Source organism: Mugil cephalus, chromosome 4 (genome assembly GCF_022458985.1).
Source record: "Mugil cephalus isolate CIBA_MC_2020 chromosome 4, CIBA_Mcephalus_1.1, whole genome shotgun sequence".
Lineage (NCBI taxonomy): Eukaryota > Metazoa > Chordata > Actinopteri > Mugiliformes > Mugilidae > Mugil > Mugil cephalus.
Window position 1 is genome coordinate 13,873,981 of NC_061773.1, and position 20,406 is coordinate 13,894,386.

At 44.2% G+C, this 20,406-nt stretch overlaps 1 protein-coding gene across 3 annotated transcripts in view; it reads right to left on the reverse strand.

Annotated features, from left to right (window-relative positions):
* Window positions 1–2,622: 2,622 nt before the first annotated feature.
* Window positions 2,623–20,406, reverse strand: part of arhgef10la (Rho guanine nucleotide exchange factor (GEF) 10-like a) — a 106,127-nt gene continuing 88,343 nt past the window's right edge. For all 3 annotated transcript variants that reach the window (XM_047582411.1, XM_047582414.1, XM_047582413.1), the window contains 4 exons: window positions 18,298–18,440; window positions 11,574–11,745; window positions 6,577–6,699; window positions 2,623–6,093 (listed from right to left, as the gene is read on the reverse strand). In XM_047582411.1, the coding sequence (XP_047438367.1) occupies window positions 5,546–6,093; window positions 6,577–6,699; window positions 11,574–11,745; window positions 18,298–18,440 (986 nt within the window). In that variant the 3' untranslated portion in view covers window positions 2,623–5,545. The remainder of the gene's footprint in view (window positions 6,094–6,576; window positions 6,700–11,573; window positions 11,746–18,297; window positions 18,441–20,406) is intronic.

Sequence of the window (20,406 nt, forward strand, 5' to 3'; positions counted from 1 at the left end):
GGCGTGGCATTAAGGAGTCCCCCCCCCCGTCCTTGGGGACGAGTTGAATAATGTACATCGATCAAAGTTTTATTCATCTTTTGCATGATTAAATGGTTGTAAATAAAATATAAGCGATAGCAGCAGGGAGAGCATTGTAATAGACAGGTCTGCTTAAAGCAACGAGGGGGCACCGAGGGAGTTTAATTCAGATCCAAATTCCTGAACTGGAAAACAATATCCATTATTAAAATATCGCTTCTCCTTTTTTTTTGGGTTCATCCGAGACTGATCTTGCCCGGGGAGACAGCCACGCCAAGGTGTGGTCTCTACATCGGATGTTGACAGGCATCGGCCACGAGCGCTGATGGAGGGCGATAAGTCCCGAGGCAGCAACGTGTGGGCCTTATCCACGCATTCTCTCGATGCAAATGAGCAGCTACTGCCTCCTTTGTTAAGCGAGGTTTGTACAGTGTGCTCCTCTGCCTTTATCAATCCTACTGCCAAGCCTGCGGAAATGAAAAGCAATGCAAATATGCCTGGCTTTTAGGAGTCGGCAGATAAAGCAGGGAGACCTTCAAACTGCAACGCTTCATCCGCTTCAGTTTAGCCTTGACCGAGGCATGCAAATTATACCTGAGACGTAGGGAGAGTGACGCCGCGAGCTGCACAGGCGCAAAGCTGGGGCTAGAGATAGGGAAATCTCTCCTGGAGCAGGGTTAATTGGCAGAAAATATCTATAGAAAGGTTTAGAAAAAGGGGTTTGTGAAGCCCCACCGGAAAAAGCACACATATTTATGGCCCGCGCTGTTCGAGCCCTGACAGCAGGAACGCTTGCGCAGCGTTTCGGCCTCTCGTTTTGTCGCTTCGCTCCCAGGCAAGGATGTGCTCCACTGCTGACCCAGGTGCAGGGAGCGATCGAGCACTGCTTTATCAGATCGGCATCACGATTCCCCGTCCTTAGCGGAGTCTCGCGGACCCTTTCGGGAGCTTCCCGCGGTGGCGCGGCCCTCACCGCGTTGCCGGATGCTTGTTTGTGCACTGGGCGCTCCCACGATAACGTCTACGAGCCAAAAAGTTGGGGTGGATGAGAGCTCGCGGCAAAACTGAAAGGAGCACAAGTAAACAAAGCCTAGATTGTACACATCCACAGAGAATGAGGAGGCACACTCATGGCAGAGAACGCGTTCTCTTCCGATTCCCATTTTTACCGTTATGTATATCTAATTAAATCACTTCACGATGGGGGAAGACATCATTTTAATTAAAAAAATAAATAGATAAACATCAGTAAATAAACATTATCTCAGATGCAACCTTAGCTCATTTGCATTAAGTTACAGTTCATTTGAAAGTCTCAGCTGGCTGAGATCAGTTTAGCCGTGTACTGTAATTATCCAAATGTTCCTATGTGCACCTGAACCTCCTTGTTCCTCCACTCGTTTAGGGTTTATTTAAGCATTGACCTTTCAAGTTAATTTCCTGTAGGCTAGTGTCGAGGATCACTTCAGAGGATGTACAGCCCCATTGCCCCCGACCTTTTGCCCCTCTATGTGACATCAGACAGCACCAGAAGGGGGCTTCATGCGGCCCGACTGCTCCACGTGGAGTCGGGGGGGGGGGGCCTATTAATATAACTATGAGTTCAAAGGCCAACAGCGCACATTGACCCGATGATCGGTCACGGGGAAACGGCACGCCGCTTCATTTCCCACCCTTGACGGCTCATGGATTTGTATTCCGCGCAGCCTGCTCCGGCACGTGCCGAATAGGGAGAGGGATAAGGAAACACGACAAAGGAAGCTGAGGCACAGATGAAGACAGGTGGAGACGGTACGGGGGAGGCGGGGGGAGGTGGGGGGAGGACGGGAAATGCTAGGGTTTCCCCCGGTGTGTTTTCACCTGCAGTTTGAGCACACTCGTAACAATCCCCGCCTGTCTCCCTCAAGAGCAGCGTGCCAGCGACGACACAAGCCGCTGGCACTGCACCTCGGATGGAGGTGAGGAGGCACAAAGGATGTGACACAACAAGCCTCAGTGGTGATCATTTAACGGAGAACTTTTACTGCACTCGCAGAAACTGCAATTTGCCTCCGAGTGACAGAAACAGAGAATCTGAGATTTCCCACTTTAACGAATGGGTGCGTTTTTTAATCGATGCGTTTCTGTTTTTGATACATTAGACCCAGCGGTGAATTCGATTCTGTGTTTCAGTTTTAAGCCTGCAATGCTCTTGAGAAGCAATAACAAACGAATGAGGTCGACAACGTGTCCTGTGACGCGGCCTCCGGAGGCTTATGTTCTGAAGTCGGGGAGCCGCGGGGCGCTGAATTAAGGGACATTACATCAGATTTTGTTTCTGAATTTCGACTTTAACTCAACAGAATGATTTTTTTTTTTTTTTTAACTCTCTCACTCTTTCAGCACATGTTGCGAGGTAAGCTTACTGTAATTTAAATAACACCACAAAAAAAACCCCAAGAAACAGCAACTGGATATGATGATCGTCTGCTGCCGAGTCCCTGAGAAGCAAAAAATGCGTCATTATCATAACAACGCTGTACAACATGACTCCCAAACTCAACTGTACTCTGCTGCACCCTCGCTGTTACTGAACAGTATACAATAAAAACAAACTCAAACTCATGTTTAAAGAAGTTTTTTTTAATTTTGTTAGACGATGCACAGACATTTAACACTGAAGTACCAAAAAGAAACAAGCACAGATTTCATTTGACAGATTGAACATTTGCTTTAAGTAGAAGCCTGGTTTACTTCCAACCTACCCACGTTTTTGCAGATTTGGCCGCCATTCCCATCGGCAATAGAAATAATTTACACACTAAGCTAACTGAGACCTGGAAAACAGCGCAACACTGCGACAACTATAAGGGGTTGGATGGTGAATCCTTCTTTTAATAATGCTTCATGCCTGTGGACTGTGACGGGTGCTCACTACGAGCTCTTACCGTCACCGCGCTTCTTTCAAGTGGTGTTAGCAGATCTCAGCTTTTAACCAGCGGAGCAAATGTTATTGCAGCTGGTAGAAACAGTGATGTTGCATTTACCCTTTAACGCCGCAGGAAAACAAAGTTCATTGACTGTGCCTCACACAGTCTAAAACATCAACAGGGTTGCAGTCCTCTTTACAAAATGGAATACAGGTTTATTTAGTACAGTAATCTGGTTAGTAGTACAGTACGTTCATTATTGAGTATTAATATTCAGTGCATGGATAATACCTGTAGGCATTAACTGTATTAAAGCAAAAGAAATGCATGAAACGCCGTCTGTCAAGGGCAACATCTGAGACTGAATCGTTAGCGGATGAGCCAGTGAAACAGTTCAACAGCTGTATACGAGGGATACACGCGTCCTCTGGGAGAGATACATTTTAACACCCGGTGGCCAAATTAGAACGGCTCGCGCCACGCGACCGCGTCGTCCCATGTTTGAGCGCGTTCATATTTTCCGTCGTCCTCTTCATCCAGTAACTGTCCAACAAAAGCCAAAAATAGCCCTACAAAGGATGAATGGAGAGGGCGCCGCGTCGCCGGCGGCGTTTAATCTCCAAGAACTGCACATTTCTGCGGTGACATTGAGATTTTTGTTTAGATGACAGCATCGAGGGACGGTTTACGACATCTTAATTTTATTTTATTACGTTTCTGAAGGATGCCGGTCGACAGGCTTCGGCGCTGTTTGAATATCCAGAAATACCAAAACAGGAACATTACGCTTCTGTTGATGGGGACAATTCGACGTTAATTAGTTGCGCTGAAAATCCACTAAGCTTCGCTCAGCTCGTGGCCTCAACATACTGTGCACACACACTGTGAAAAGTGGGAAGTGTAAAGCGTGCACTTCTTAATTTAGTTCGACGGCGAGGCCCCGTGTCCGTGTTTACGAGGCCGCCAGCGCCACAACTTGGAATTAAGACCTTCAGATGGAAAACATTTAGAATATTACACAGAGTACCACGGGGTGCTTCTTATAGCACCTTGGAAAAAAACACAATTTTATATGAAGGGTTTTATAAGACTGTCAGGTTAAGAACAGGCTACATACTCTTCAGCTGATCTGAAGGCACGATAGCCGCGATAAAATCGAGCAGAGAGGCTTTTACCCAACAGCGATGACAAGTGGTTTATGGGCGTCTTCATATCCTGGTCATGAAATATTAGTGCTGGCCTTAAACTGCAACGTATCTACCAAATATTCGCATCGAAAGCGAAGGAAAACAAGTGCTGACAGGATTAGATTTCCATGATCAAAGCCCCGGCTGATTATTTATACACACATCACCATCATGTGTTAATTGTGATACAGACTTTCGCTACGTATTGTAAAACAACACCTTAAATATGAATCACCTTCTAATTGAAAATTAACGGTCCTGTAAACACGCTCGTCGGCGTCTCTCTTAGGTACCCCCCCCCCTGTAGCCGACAGCAGTTTAGATGGCTGCAGCACTTCTATGTCATCATTCATTTGAGTCTTAGCATTTGATGTGTGGCTGGGGTTTCCAGCTAAAGTGAGTTCAGTATTAATAAGCTCGTGAACACGTTTGCTGTATCTGGCTGATAGATGCCAATGAATAATGAAACAGATATCTGGCATTTACAGTACTTGGGAGATAATACTCGGAGGTTTGGCGACAAGAGGTTACATTTTCAGCAAATAAATCTATAATTATTACAGTAATATTAGAGTGCAAATACAGATTCTGTAATTCTGGGTAATGACATTTTTTTTCTTTTTTCTTTTTGTTTTTCCTTGTGCAGCCAGCCTGTACTAACGTGACCCCGCCTCACAAAGGGCACGGCGAGCCACTGGGAGCAACTCATTTTCCATGACCAAAAAAATCAACAGCTGCAACGACACAAGATAAAATGAAATTCTTTCCTTTTTTTTTTCTTTTTCTAAGCGAACACAGATTCGATTTTGAGACTCGTACATTCACATTGCATGGGATGAGAGGAAAGACTGGCAAAGCTAATAGAGTGATGCTAATGTGCTTTATGATGTGACGGTAGTCCCTCAGCTTTCAGCTCTGAACAGATGGGATCTCTCCCGCGGGATCAGATAAAAGACGTCCATTTGTAACCCTGCGGAGCATGGCAGACTCAACAAAGGCCGCCTCACAAAGGTGTTTCTTGTCCACGTGGGCCGAGTCCTTCGCACAAAACAAATGTGTCAGAGCGCGCGTGGCAATGATGAGGTTAAATTGAGCCGTATCAATCTTAGCTGAGGCGGGCAGAGGAAGCAGATCCGGACCATCAGATGGAACTAATCTGCGGGGACCTCTGCCTTCCCTGGGAAGATAATGACGCGCAATCCTGAAAATTCAAAGCATCCTATGTGCTGACGGTGCCTCTTCAGTTATCAGTAGGTCTTAGCTTCCTTATTCCACAGGATGAGTTATAGGACGTCAAGCTCCGTAAAGTGGCAATACCTTCTCATCAAACATTCAAATCCGTAGAGTTTATGGAGCAGGTGACTCAAGGCTAGGCTGGGTAGACATCTAAGAACACACATCACCTTGCCACACCGTACATTTTCCACATCACACTGTCAGTGGGAGCTGCCATACCATGAGAGTATTCTCTGAACCCTCCCCGCTTGTCCTAGTACCGGCCGCCGCTCCTCTTTCCTTCAGTCTGCGGAAGCCCTTTCCCCCGGAGATAACGGCGGCGGAGATCACCCTGTCCCTGCGCCCCCCGTCCCTCTCACACGGGCGGCCCCGGACCCACATCTCCGGGTCGTCACTGAGCTCGTAGATGGAACCGTCTTCCACGCTGTGCTCCAGAGACTCCAGCGAGGAGTCTGACGCCTCGTCGCCCAGCGCCGTCAGCGGGCGCCCGGGCAGGCCGGACGTGGACCGCAGCCTGTACTGCAGCAGGACGCCGCGTCCTTTGCCCCTCCCCTCCCCCTGGTAGGACTGCTGCAGGGACTCCTGGGAGGAGGTGTCGCTGCGGTCCTCGCCTCCGCAAGCGGAGTCCGGGCCGTCGCCGAAAGAGTCCCTCTTCAGAAGTTCAGGGGACAGAGTGCTGGTGGTGGCGACCAAGAAGTCCACGGGCCCGCAGTGGGCATTTAGAGAGACCATTCCCTTTCCTGTAAGCGGCGGGACAACAGACTATTGTGAGACAAAAGATAATGCTCATATGGGGTCAAGTCACCGCCAGTCAAAGCCCTTAAATTAGATTATTATGCAAATTGCAATCTGAATGGTGACACGACTTGGATACGCAGCAGTTTATCATATGTCATCAGCACTAAACTGTAATTGTTTATCCTGCCACTGTAACAATAATCACACCAGCTATAGTTTGTGGGGTGTTTACATATTATTAAACAAACTAACCTGGAATAACATGGCCGTGAATTAAGGGCTGCACAAGCGGTAAACTAACGACCTCATTCACTTGGCTTCGATAAACACACACTCTTTTTTATTATTATTAAATAATTACATGTACAATATGCCCTCTGCACTGCCAATTTTCCATTTAAAAAGAAAGGAAAATCTCCTTTCTCTTTTTTGACCTCTCAAGGTGCCGTACAATCACGTCAGCCGCTCCCCTTCCGTTTCCTTACCTGTTATTTTGGGGATGCCCTCCAGTTTGGGAACTGGAAGAGTTATAATTAAGCCCTGGGCCGTGCCCACCCACAGCAGCCCCTGGCAAATTAGAAGACTTGTGACTCGCATGCTCTTTTGACCTGCAATATAGAACACATTGACAAAAAAATGAGTTTTCCTTTCCACCCATTGCTACAGAAAAACACAGCTCAACAGGTTTTGTGGACTATTGGGGGGAGAAAAAAAGTAAAATAAGTAAGTAAAAAAGACTCCCTGCTGACAACTTCTACAGCTTGAATGGCCTTTTTATTAATACCAAACACATTCAGTCCTAGATGGAACGTAATACTTTTATTGTTGGTTATCAGTGTGGCTGTAGGTGAGGTTTAAGCTGTGATCAAGCTTAACACATGCACGGCACAGCCACCGTGGGCTCTGGGTTACATAAGATTATGAAAAGTTGTCTCTGTCTCTTTTGCACTTGGCCCAGTTGAAAGAAAACTCTTGTAGAAGTACAACATGAGAAACAATACTGTGTGAACCATTACATCTTTTTTTTCTTTGATTCGAGGTTTTCGCCTGTTACTGTACACGGAACAGGTGGAACGCAAAAAAAGGAAATTGGTAAACTGACGGACATAAGACAACATAAATACAGAAATCATCCAGTCCCCGCGTGGCCGAGGCTCAGTCTGTTTGGTTGATTTGATCTGACCTCTTCTCAGTCCTGTGTGGGCATGAACAGTCAGCGCTTGACTGACATCGTCCTGATCGCTTTGTTGCTTTTATTGATTTATTTTTTTTTATATAGAAAAACAGCACGGGGCCATACTATTCTTCATTGTGCGGTCCTGTGCGGTTCATTGTCAGCAAACATTCAACAAATCAGACACCATCGTGAAAACAGGTGTAATGCTCCGAAACAAGTAAAAGTTATGAACGATGAATTTAATTCCTGTCCACATACAGAGCAATCACCCATATCATTGCTCACATTGGTTGTCGCCCGCAAACTTCACGCCACCAAATATTTATTTATTTTTTTCCTACCATGGTCACTTTTCACCACATGGCTGCTAGAATCTCGATGTGTGTGCGTAGCTTGATTTGGTTCACGCAGAACCTCATTAGGCAGCTTGATGAATTATTTCTCCTGTGTTAGTGACTTTAAATGTTGTTGTCGAAAATAAAGACATTATCAAAGAAAGAGTGGAGTTAAACATCTTGATTATAACCACCTGCAAAGCTCTTGGCCCAGTTACAAGTGTGAAGGTAATGTGTCAAGTGCGTATCCTTAAAACTAGATTGTACACACCACATTAAAACCACCGACAGGAGAAGTGAATAACACTGACAATCTTGTGACAATTCAACGTTCTGCTGGGAAACTTTTGGGCTCCTCCCCTCAACCCCACAGGACCCAGTGACCTCCTCTAACAACGTCCTGTTACCAGACACCTCAGAAGGCCCATGTCCTTTCTCTGGTGAGTCACAGCTGTTCTGGAGGCACAAGAGGTGGTCATAATGTTATGCCCGCCTGGTGTATAAAGTTTTTTTTTGTGTGTGTGTGACATGAAACGTATCAAAGCATTTATTTTCATATAAATACATTTTCATTCTGTGATAGTTTTGTTGTGGCGCCACTGTCTTCGGTGCTGTATAATAATCCTCTCTCCTCTCATGCCTAGCATCAACCTTGGCCATTTCTCACAGGTCATTTTGTGTTATTTGTTGTCAAGGGAGCTGAATCTGATACCACGCACACATACACATACAGACTTTAATCTTTTTAATCTTTGTGCATTCCCTAAGCCTTAACCTCATCCTTGACACCACAACTCAGAGCCTGAACTCAGAGCCCCTAACCCTGACCCTTAGTAAAAATAAATAAATAAATACCTCAAACCTTATTACTTATTACTTATTATTATAAATTGACTTTGAGACAGATTTGAAAATCCATGTGCAGTTATTATGTCACTTCATGTAACTGTTGTGATTGTTGTTCTCTGTTGCTGTAGTGTTTGGTGGCAATTTCATGGGATATAGCAGGAGAGTGGAACAAGACGAAATCCCCAAAATACACACAAACACCTTCAGAGTTTTGTGTTTCAGGAATGTCTTGACAGTTTTGCATACATTTCTTTGTCAGTTTGTTTATTCTCGCCGGTAGCTAATCCGATCACGCACAATATAGCAGGATGTTTCCGGTACCGATGTTGAGGTTTTGCGATAACGTGACAACTAACTGAGGTGGATTTTCCTTTCCTTTGTGTTGATAATCCTCGGGATGAGATTAATCAACGAATTCCTCTGGATAGCCAAACTTAAAATTCTGCTTCGATGCAAGAGTCAACATATATTTTGTGCCGTGAAGACTTCCGCCGCGGAGCTGTTTTGCAGCGGCGCATTAGTGACGGTAACGGATAATTGCACTCTCTTATTATACATGCACAGCCTTTGTTTTCATTTAACAAAGGAGTAAAAAATCATTGTTTGCCGTGGATTTATTTTTGCATTCCTTCTGTGGTCCCCACAGCTTTTGGCTCCCACTGTGGCCTAGTTATCTATAGAGCCATTTACCATAATATCCATGGCAACCATAATTGAATTACACCAACACTCATTTGAACGCGACCAAGAGAATGCTCATTTACATGTGTAGCTGTATTTACATGTTTGTTCTGTGTCATGCTCAGATTATGATGATTTGCATGAGTGGCTCGACTGTGTCATTAATTAATTCATTTCGCTGTGCAGTAATGAATCATCTAGGAAGCTGACGCCGCGCGCACAAGAGGAAGGAGAGTCGGGGCACGGGAGCACATTCAGCAGAGAGCAGAAGCCTTCGGGCGGAGTCCTCAGAGAGTCACAACAGCGAGTTAGGCACTGACAGAAATGCCCTTTATCTCAAAACCGTCTACCACCTGCTTACATCGCCCGAGAGTCTATTTGTACTTTGGTTAGGGAGCTTAAATGAGAAAGTGATGCTTAGCAACACCCACTCTAGGGTTTACCATGAAATCTAAAGTTATGTGGGCACCGGGCATTGTCTTTAGTAACAGTAATAAAGGCGGATAATGACAAAGGCACTCGAGGTTAAGGAAGGTATAGCGTAATTGCGGCGACGCACAAACTACGCAGCGTGCGGCGCGTTTATCGGGGGAGCTGGTACTTTCCTTAAAAAGAAGATGTCTCTAAAGATACACGTTTCCCTGTGATGCGTAACGGAGGACTTTGTTTGGGAATATTGTTTTTTCACCCTAAGGAAGGAACTATTAAAGGCATTAGTGGAGAAGAGATCAGCAGTTTCCTCTGCATTAGAAACTTCTCCGTTGTTTACTGCAACTGAAATTCCCTGTTGAGTACAAATCACATTAAGGGGAGAGGATTAAGGGGTATAACATTACTGTGTCCTAGCATAAGTCAAGGAGAAACCCAGAGAGCAGAGACCTAGTGGTGGAGAGGCACTATCAGTATTTCATGCTCAGTATCTGCGGTTTGTGGAGAGTCTAGGGATCCTCTTTTCTCTTGCGAGCTCAACAAATCACTATTTAAGTCAAAGATCCCCCTCCTTTTGTCGGACCCCGAAGACATGAGCCAGGCAACTCTTTTTCTTTTCACCCTGAAACCTCCTTCGGGGGCAAAGCCTCGAGGCTGCCACCCTCCCCTAAAATCCCCTGCATGTTGCACGGGGGAGCGCCGATGCTGGGTGAAGATGACCTCCGGGTCACGGGTTTCCTCCAGACACCGGGGCCACGGGAGTCGCGTTCCCCTTAAAGTTCGACAGACGTTTTTAAAAAACTTTCATCTAAAATAGTCTGCAAGTTTTGTGTCTGAAAGGCGTAGCTGTTATTTTTTCTCTTTTTTTTTTTTTCTTTATTCAGCTCGCGAGAGAAAAACTTTTTTTCTGATGAGATGGAGTGCTACCACGGCTTTGAGTATTGCTCTAAATACATCAATCAAAGTCTGGTGTGACTCGGTAAAAAAAAAAAAAGGACAACCTTTTCTAAATCGAGACGCACTTATACCACTCCTTTAAGCTCAAAACGATTCCTCACATGTTAAGCGCTTGTGCACCGAAGGAGCTGATGGCGCACGTGCCGCAGCCTGAGGAGAGCTGACACCGCGTCGCATCTACTGTAGCTATCGCCCATGGACAGTTGTAAGCGTGCACCACCGCTATCTAAATTTGTTTACCATAGTTCTCGCCTCAGAAAAGGCAAAACACCCACACTCGCTGATAAATATTTCATCCATCATGAAGGAAGGCACACAGGAAGTAATGGGCTATGTGTGGCATCCTAAACGGACTGCAGTGAGAAGTGAAACGGGGGTGAGAGGATTTTAAAGCACAGCGGATGAGATGAAACAGGGAACGAGCGAGACAGAGAGAGGGAGAGGGCGAGATAGAGAGAAGTAGGACAACAAGAAAGCAAAATATTAACTCAAAACAAGGATAGCGGGGAGGTATATGCAGAGAAGAAAAAATAAAAAAATGGCAAGATACCACAGAGGCGTTGGCGTTTAAAGGGAGGCTACAATATTTCCATGGTAACTCTACCGTGTGTATGAAAATCTTTAAGGCTGCCATTTTACTCCTGTTCAATGACTTTGCTTCTCTTTTATTAATCCGTGTCTTTCACCTCATAGCTCTATTATGGCTCTGCAAAGGCCTGAGCTGGGTACTTATTCAGGTCAGTCCCGGGAGTGCGGGACCCAAGGAGCAACATTGGACAAGACCAGAATATTATTCTGAAGAGGAGAGCAGAGTCTTTGCGCAGCCGGTGCATTTTCATTACTCTGTTACAATAAAGAACATCAATGTCACCATTACTGTACAGAGAAAAATTAACTGGAAAATGTCAGACAATGAATTTGTCACGAAAAAACAAAAGAAAAACTATCACATGCGCATAAATGCGTTTCAGCTGGCGCGCTGTGCTGCAGGATGGAGGTCAGACCTCAGCACAGGGAGGCCAAGACCAAGCGGGGATGTGTGAATCGTGTGCACCTGTGTTCAGAAGCGTTGAGCGCGTCGAGATGTTGATTTCCTGCAGAAGCTCCAGTGTTTCAGTATGAAAGAGGCGAATGGAGGAACCCTCAGAGAACGCCATCCACACTCCTCCACCGGCACACGCCATGTGCGCAACGCTGACCAGCGGGTCTGGATGGACTTCAAACTTCTGTAACAGTAAGAACATATATATAAATAAGGTAGAATACATACAAAAAAAAAACATCATCAGCAAATGGCATGACATTACTTCCACGACAGAAAACAAAACAGAAACTGCTCTTATTCTTTGGGGATTTTCTAAATATGATGTTTCCAGTTCAGTGTACCGTGTGAGGTGTAATGAATAAATGAATAAACTGTAATGAATGGTGTAATGAATAAACTAGGAACATTTTATTTTGAGTCTATAGAAGAGAAAAAGACACTTGAATTTGTGCAATGCCATCACTTTAATGCTTTTAAGCTTTCGGTCACAAGACCTTCATCAGAGCCTTTGATGAAGGTCTTATGAATGTCTTATGACCAAAAGCTTAAAAACATTAAACTGGTAGCATTGCACAAATTCAAGTGTGCCGAAATTGTTTTCTCTTCTTTGGACTCTTGACTTTTCCAGCACCTTGACAAAGACTCGGCCAGGTTGAGCGGTACGTCTCCTACAGACATAAGCTTTGAGTAAAGATGGGCAAACCCTCGTGAATGCATCCTTAGGATTTCTGAGGAGGTTTTGAAGATGAGCGTGCGCGGTACCAGGTGTCTCATCTTGGGTTAGGGTTAAGGGAAAATTTGTACGCAGGTTTAGTTCTGCTGTGAAGGTGGCCATTTCAACACGGAGGTCTTCAACATGGATTCTCCATCATCTATGGGTTGTCATGACATGTCTCACACATGGATGAGTAATGAAAGAGATTCAAGAAATGTCAAACGAGTCGCTCTGTCTTTGGTCTGGCTGTGATTTTTAAAATTAAGGTCTATGGGGATTGACTCACATTTGGAGGCATTCTCAAGTGGTCATTGGAGTAATTGCAGCTTTTAGCATTTTAGCAGTATCCCGAGTTTCAGCCCTGGAAATTGCCTCGCTCATTTTTAGGTTGGTTTTGCAATGATTGAGACATCCAGTTAAAATCCAATCGAGTGTGGTTATGTTCCTCAAAATAAGTCATGATTGCGCCGCGTCGAGGTAGCAGAAGTCCTCCATGTCCTCCACAGTTACTGCTATACATTTCCTCGTTGGGAAATATAGTCAAACTGTCCCTCCTAATTCTGTAATTTACAGAGTCCCTGACACACAGGACATGTTTTTGCATCATTCCCCTGGCTTCTATCGTTTGAGGAGCACAATGGAAAAAAGTGTTTCAGGCACACACTCTTAATGAGTAGCTCGAAATAAATGCAATGAGCCTTATCATGGCAACACATGCAGCCCCCGCGGTCTAAGGCGTGACAAGGGGTTGGTTTGGGCATCATCTTGGAACTCATATCACTGTCATTGCACAAGTTGCATGAAGCCGGGCAATTAGTCAGTGAGAGCGACCGAGTGAGGATGAGAATGCGCCGCCCACCCCCAACCCAAGTGCACCGGCAGACAGGGATTACCACCTGTTTGTGCGCCCTTGCCAGTGGGTCCGTCTTTGTTTGAAATTAGGGAAAAGGGGAGAAAAAGCCTTTGATGTGTCTTCTCTTTTAATTGACTCCTCAGCAGTGTGCGCCTGTTCTGCCCGGGAAACGCCGTGCGATGCATGTCTTCCCTTTTCAAGTGCAGCCATCAAAACATTTGATATTCATAATGAAAAGGCAAATTTCACCTTCAATTACCCATCGCAATCCGGTGACCTGACAAGTTTGCGAGGGGAAAAAATCACAGTGTGATTGTACTGTACATGTAGCATAATGACGGCATTAATCATTATTAAGCACAGTGGCTCTAAAAGGGACTTCCAGCTAATCAATGGCTGACGTGCTGTAGTGGGTGAGCGCCATCTTGCTTACCATATGTCTGAAGCCACCTGGAAGGCATTCTGGGAAGCCAAATGCAATAGAACACAATATGCTTGTTCTACTGTGATATAAATGAGTCTCAAGAAGCACCTGAAAGTGTTTTTAAGTGACTGATTTAACATTTGTGAGAAAAATATACAGCGCAGTCGGCATTGCCGAATAGAGCTCCATATTTCACCACGGATACAGAGCGAATACCTGCTACGCAGTGTCAAATATGGGATAAACAGAAGCCACAAGTGTTGCCCTCAACCATCCACCTGGTATTAGTTTGCTGAATCCAGCATTGCTTACAGAGATGAGGTAGTCAGCGAAGCCTGACAGTAGTAATGTGCCCTCTCCACTCAACTCGACAGTGTCACACTAACAGCAACATCCCACCTATAGTCCTTACACCAACAGCGGGAAATAACAGCAGAGCCGAAGCCACAAGCAGTACAGCCGGTCTGAGCAGCTCATTAGTCCTTCATTATGCCAGGTGACACGGCGTCTTTGTCCTGTGCCGAGCGCTAAGTCCACATCTCCACTCAGAGGGCGAAGGATTCGAGTGGACATGTGAGTGATAGGTGAAAGCGGGCAGAGTAAGAAATAGTAATGGGAAGAGGAAAGAACAAGACCTGCCAGTCAGTACTGATCAAAGCCCGTATGCCCGTGCACGTCCCACTTTGTTAAGGTCTGTTTATGTGGGAGCGCCGCAGCCCTCTGCGGAGCGCCGGTGCACGTGGGGCTCCTCTGATGGCACGGAAGACACAGAAAGCATCCGAAATCACGGCACAAATGTCGGCACGTTTTTAACAAAATAACAATTGCGTAAAAATCAAAAAAAACAAGCTAACAAAGAACGGCATTGTTGTCAAATTCGAATCAGCCCCTACTGTGCGACTATATGCAAAACAAAATATCTCTTGATTGGTTGAGATTTTCTTCATTTCCCCTCCAATTAAGTTGTTTCGAATTCCCTTTGTATTCCTTGATTCCTGCTGCTCTTTTAGTTTGTATGATGGGTTTATAATTTTTGTGATTTTACTGACATGCTCAGGTTTTTGTTGGGAGCGATTAAAACACAGGAAAAAAAGAAAAAAAAAGTGGCATAGTTTGTGGCAAACTGGGTCCTCTGGTGATGAGGACAGCTCAAATGAAAAAGAACAAACAAAACAACCCAAAATAACAGGGAGGAAAGCTGGCGGTCACGCATTTTAGGTCAAAGGATTTTTTTTTTTGCTGGGCCCTGAGATTGAGTGACTCATTTCACCCGTAGACCCATGTAATAAAGACGGACTAATCCACCGAGGCGAAGATTTTTGAAGGTATAGACGGAGGGCTCCTTGGCAGGGCCTGACACCATCTTACTCTCAGCTAAAAAAATATAAAAAATAAATGGCAAAAAGGCAGGACCTACCTGTCACTTAAAGTGACCACTCCTTTAACTACTTCCCTTCCCATTCACTTCCTGTTTAAGTGTCTGTAATATCAGTCAAACGTGTCACTTTGAGGCTTTGTGGGTCTGAATCAGAAGAATTTCCATTATAAGACAGATGACATCTCATGAAAGCTTCCAAACACTTTCTAAATCCATTCCTCCACCTATTTTGTTGCCCCCTCTCCACACCGCCATTGCATTGTTGAGATTTTGTCAGCGCAATAACTCCCGTGTACCCCACTGCGGCGGAGTGAATAAAATCCAGTAATACGAAGCTGGGAGTCCAAACAAATTTGTAAGTGTTATGATGATCCTTTGGGATTCTGTTGCAGGCAATTTCAACGCCATAGGGAGTACAGTCGTGTTTACCAAAAACAGACTGAAAAGGTTATATTTAAATAACTCTGTGTCATAAAGGCGCCGACTGTGACGATTTAAAAAAAAAAGAAAAAAAAAGAAGAGTCATGACGAGCAGTGGGGTACGAGATCAACGCTGTCAAGCGAGAAAGGGAAGAGTGTCCGGGAAAGTCATAGATAAATGATTCAAAAGTACAGCAGATCTCACAAAGTGGTGAACAGCCATGTGGGGAAACAATGGGAGGAAATGCAGTGAATAGGAGTCCGTGACCCGACAGCCTCGCGCCCGAGTCGTATCTCTTCCTACAGGTGCCAAATACAGCGTGTCCAGACCCTGGATGTGCACCGCAGCCCCTGTGAAGTCCTCCCTCTCGAGTCCATATTAGTGAGGAAGACAAGGTTAGCAAAGAAGTAACCAGAGTTGACCTGTTAAGCTCTGCGGGAGAGACAGTGAACCGGAACTGTGCCTCCACTGTGTGTCCATTCGGCTGATTAAGCTTGTGTCTCGGGAGGACAGCGGAAGGGAAAAGAGGTGGAGGAATAAAAGGAGATGTGGCGCGGCCCACTCTGATTATGTGGATCCTGAAGCAGACTCATTAAGCAGCCGTCCCTTCAGTGATCACCCATTTGTCAACTGCTAATCCTAATTCCTTGTGTGTGTGTGTTTTTTTTTTACAATAAAAAAACACATATCGACTTTATATTTTTTGCAGTTCATAATACATGTGTCTTGCGCATCGCTGCATGTTGTACATCTGAAATAAGATGAAACAAGTGGCGAAATGAAGGTGTTAAAGGTGCGACTATTTTACATTTACACTGATACACAGCTCCTTGACTGGGAGTCTTTCTTGTCTGTTCGATTCAATTCTGCATCATATTTTTTTTTTTTTTTTTTTAAAACGTTTATTTATGCGAGGAAGGTTTACTAATGTCTCAGCTAAACCCCCGACCCCTTTATACGGCTAAACGCGCTTGCATCTGGGAGCAATAATTAAATGGTAATGGTTCACAGTTCGGGATCTGAATATCATATTAGCATTACCCAGAGGAGATTGTTTTCCGTCATTCATTGTTTCCTACCACGGCTTGGAAAGTCACCCCTGCAATACACCTCTAATGACTGTACAGAAGTGTACACCTGGAGGAAGCGACACAAAAATGGAAAGCATGACAGGAACAACACCCAGCATGACTTTCTGGAGATAATGGCGAGCGTCCCTGTGCCATAACTCCCGAGTCCAGTGTGGGTATGCTAAAATGAAGCTTATCTGAGTGTTAGAGCTCCAACATGCAATGTACGAATCTACGAGGGGTCTGATCTGTCCACGCAGCAACTCTGAGCAAGGAAATCGTGATGACTGCAGGGATTAGAAAAGCTGACTCTCTGAGCCTGCTTCAGAAAACTTCCCAGAAAACATTTCCTTGAATGTTACAGGAAAAAAAACACAGAAGAAATAAATAAGTAATAGCGCTTCTGCTTCGCTTATTCCTTTAAGTCTTCAAACGATGACAATACTGTCTTCAGCTGATCTTGACAAAAGAGTTAAGCTCGTTCCTCATCCGCATTTTCGAACCAAAACTTCTGAATATCTAAAAATTGTCATTTTGACTGATGGTTTCCACAAATTTCATGATGTAATTTCATGACAGATCTTGGAACATAAATATAAGATGTTTTATTGGATACAACACACACACACACTGTTAAGACGCAATTGCAAATTTTCTGTGTAGCTCGTAAACAGGCAGTAAACATTACACCCCGGCTACATTGACGTGCAATATTTAATCTACCTGATTGAAATAATGCGTGAGAAGCGACGCCAGCTAAACTGTTTAGATGGGCGCCAAATAAAATGATCTGATTAGGTTTATGTGTTTCCACGCCTCAAAGCATCAATCCCAGTGTAACTCGTTGTGACATGTGACATGTGCAAAGCGGTTCTGGTGAAAGTTTAACAAAGGAAGGAGATGTTATTGGCAACACTGAATTCATTTCAAATGCAAAAATGAACAAGACAGACAGAGGCAGACCCAAGTTTGAGCGTCGTCCAGGGCTTCGTTCATTGTTTCCTGGAAACGTACCACTTCACCCCACCACTGAACGAATTCATCAAGAGAGAAAACACTGAAGGACGACGAACGAGAGCTCTAACTAGAACAAGTTACCACCACACATCTGGAACAGCGACAACTACTTACTTTAAAAATACATATATATCTCAAACAGTGGTTGAAAATAAATCAGACATGTCTCTGGGTTCTTGGTCCATGACTGTCTGTGTCCTTTCTGGTTTGTGTCGACATTGTCTGTCTGCGTCTGGTTCTGTAACTGTCTGTTGTACGATTGTTGTTTTTTATGTCTTCTCTGTTGTGTAGCTGCCTCGGGACTACGGCTGAAAATTAGCATTTGTGCTAAGTCCGGCGCATTTACACTAATGACTATCGCATCAATGTTGATTAATGTGCGTTGTCCCAATTCAATAAACTAATAATAATAATAATGATATATCTTGAAAAATATGCAAGTACGATTTAGAACCTTGCCTTCCTTTCCTTCAGTTCCTCTTTAGTTTCCAGTTGGTGTTACCAATGGACTAAAAGGCCTCTGGATGCAATTGGATAGATCTAACACCAATAGGGGCAAGAAGCCATTGATTGATCCCAAAAGTGCCTGATTGTGCTTCTTTGTACCGTGATTGTAGCACACTGTCACAAGTTACATAAACAGTTTGATTGACCTCTTGTGTAGAAGGACAGTTGGTAATCTCTTAGATTAAAAGGGGGACTAGTTCCATTCAGTTCCAACAAATCACATTATGTACAGGTAACACAGGCACAGAGCAACAAAACAGTAGTCCCAACTCCCCAGCTGCTAAAGACAGTGTTCATCAGCACGTTTGGTCAAAATGCAACACTGTGTGCAACAACTGACTCACGTACCTGAGTGGTGAGGTTGGAGATTTCCATGACCGTCACAGAGTTCCCACAGCTCGCCCACACTGAGTCATCTAGCACCAGCAGTGTCCGAACTGGTTCTGAGCCCATGCTTACGCATCTGGAGGAGGTAGGGTCCCACAGATCATCTGGGGAGGGGTAAAGAAAGGTTGGAAACCCTTAAAAACACAAGCTGATACGCCAGCTACACTCCAGCTATACTGAATTTCGCACACACTCCTGCTGCAACATGGTCACACCGAGTGAGACAATTAAATTCAGTTCTTCTCACATCTATCACAGACAGTATATTTGGTGCTCATTAAAAACAAACCTCATTAATTACACTATTGAGCAATTACTAAAGCGGGGTGTTTTCTTTCACTGACATGAACAACGTGTGAATATAAAGTACGGATGTCCGGTTGAGGGTAGAGCCTTTCAAACCCGTGCCACCCAGAAGCTTCTGGTGTATATGTTAGTGTGATTTCTCTATCACCAGCTTTTGCAAAAAAGAAAAAGAACAAAAAGAAAAAAGAGGTTTTGTTATGGGGCACAGGTTGCAGCTACCAAACATGAGCACATTATAAGCACTTCCTTCCTTCTATGCATTAATGAAGCAAAATGAGAGAAGGGGGTGCATCCAGCCATTTAATTAACATTTTGAGTTGTTTATTTCGAGCTTTTATAGGAGAACGGCTCTACAATGCCTTCTGATTTCCACAGGTTAATTGTTTGGCATGTTATAAAGGTCATTTTCCCACCTTTTTCAAAATTCACTCCTTGTAAATGTCCCCCCGGCCTGCTTGCACTGAGCGCGGCCATGCCGGCGATCGTCCCTCTTTAAAAAGGGAATCCGTCTTGTCGCACCAAATCAAACTTTCCTACCTCATCCTGTGAGATATTTTCATCACAAGCCGACACAATGTTGGATGTACATAACTTGGTGAGGAGAGCCGGAGCGCATTATTCACTAAGAGCCAATGCGTTGCATGTATAAATATGCCTTTTGATACTAGTCTCAACTAAAGCCCCGCTATTTCTCGGCTGCTGGAGACTTGTTTCAGACAGTCGCGTCCTAGTCAGGGCATAAATCTTTAACAGATGTGCCGAATCCACAAACATTCTCAGGCGCCCTCCAGAGCTTTTCTCCTGTCCTTTTTTTTTTTTTTTTTTTTTTATATACACAAAGCATGAATAGTAATATTTAATCGGCATGCAGCAGTTTGGTGTAATTAATCATCCTTTCTGCTCGGGAGGAGAGTGGAGCACAGGAGGGAGGCAGGCACATTGACATACCGTGGTCAGGTGAAAGGAATCCAGTGATAGAGCTATTGTGCTCCCGCTGGCTACGAAGACTGCAAAACCACTGCTGAGATGGTGTTAAGCCCCCTTGGCCTTGTGCAATGCCTGACTAAACATGGCATGCCATCTACCACATGGTGTTATTTTAAAAACTTACAGCAGGCGAGGAAATCAATGAGAATAGGAAGTACAGTGTAACGACAAAAGCCATTCTGAAGCAATTATTTGAAAAGCAGCCCAAAAATAATGAAAATGAGTTTTCTAAATACGTACGGAACAGCACTGCACCAATATTAATGTATAATAAATACACAATTTATTTTAAGAAAAGTGAAACTCGACTATGCTAATTATTTTGCTGCTGTAAAAAATATTTTTGTTGATTAACCACCCCCGCAATATATGTATGTATATATATATATATATATATTTTTTTTTTTTTTTTCCAGTCCATTTTGGTTTCTCATTAAGAGGCAACAGCAACTGAAATGCAAGTAGAGAAGAAAAGAAAGGACTTGAATTATTGGAGGACCTAATGTTAGAAAACAATCACCAAAGTGTTATGAATGTCTTCCAATATAACGTTATATTTCTGTCTGTCTGTGTAATTTGCTCTGCTAGAAACCTATGGAATCATAGCAGCGACACAAAATATTGGCCACGTCCAAGGTCGTGTGATTGACAGCTCGGTCCTTTATGCATAATACATGATACAAATGCGAAAACATTACACATGCATAAAGTGAAAAGCCTTATTTACTGCATCTATAAAATATCCAGGTTTTCTAAAGATTACCATGTCACTCCGAC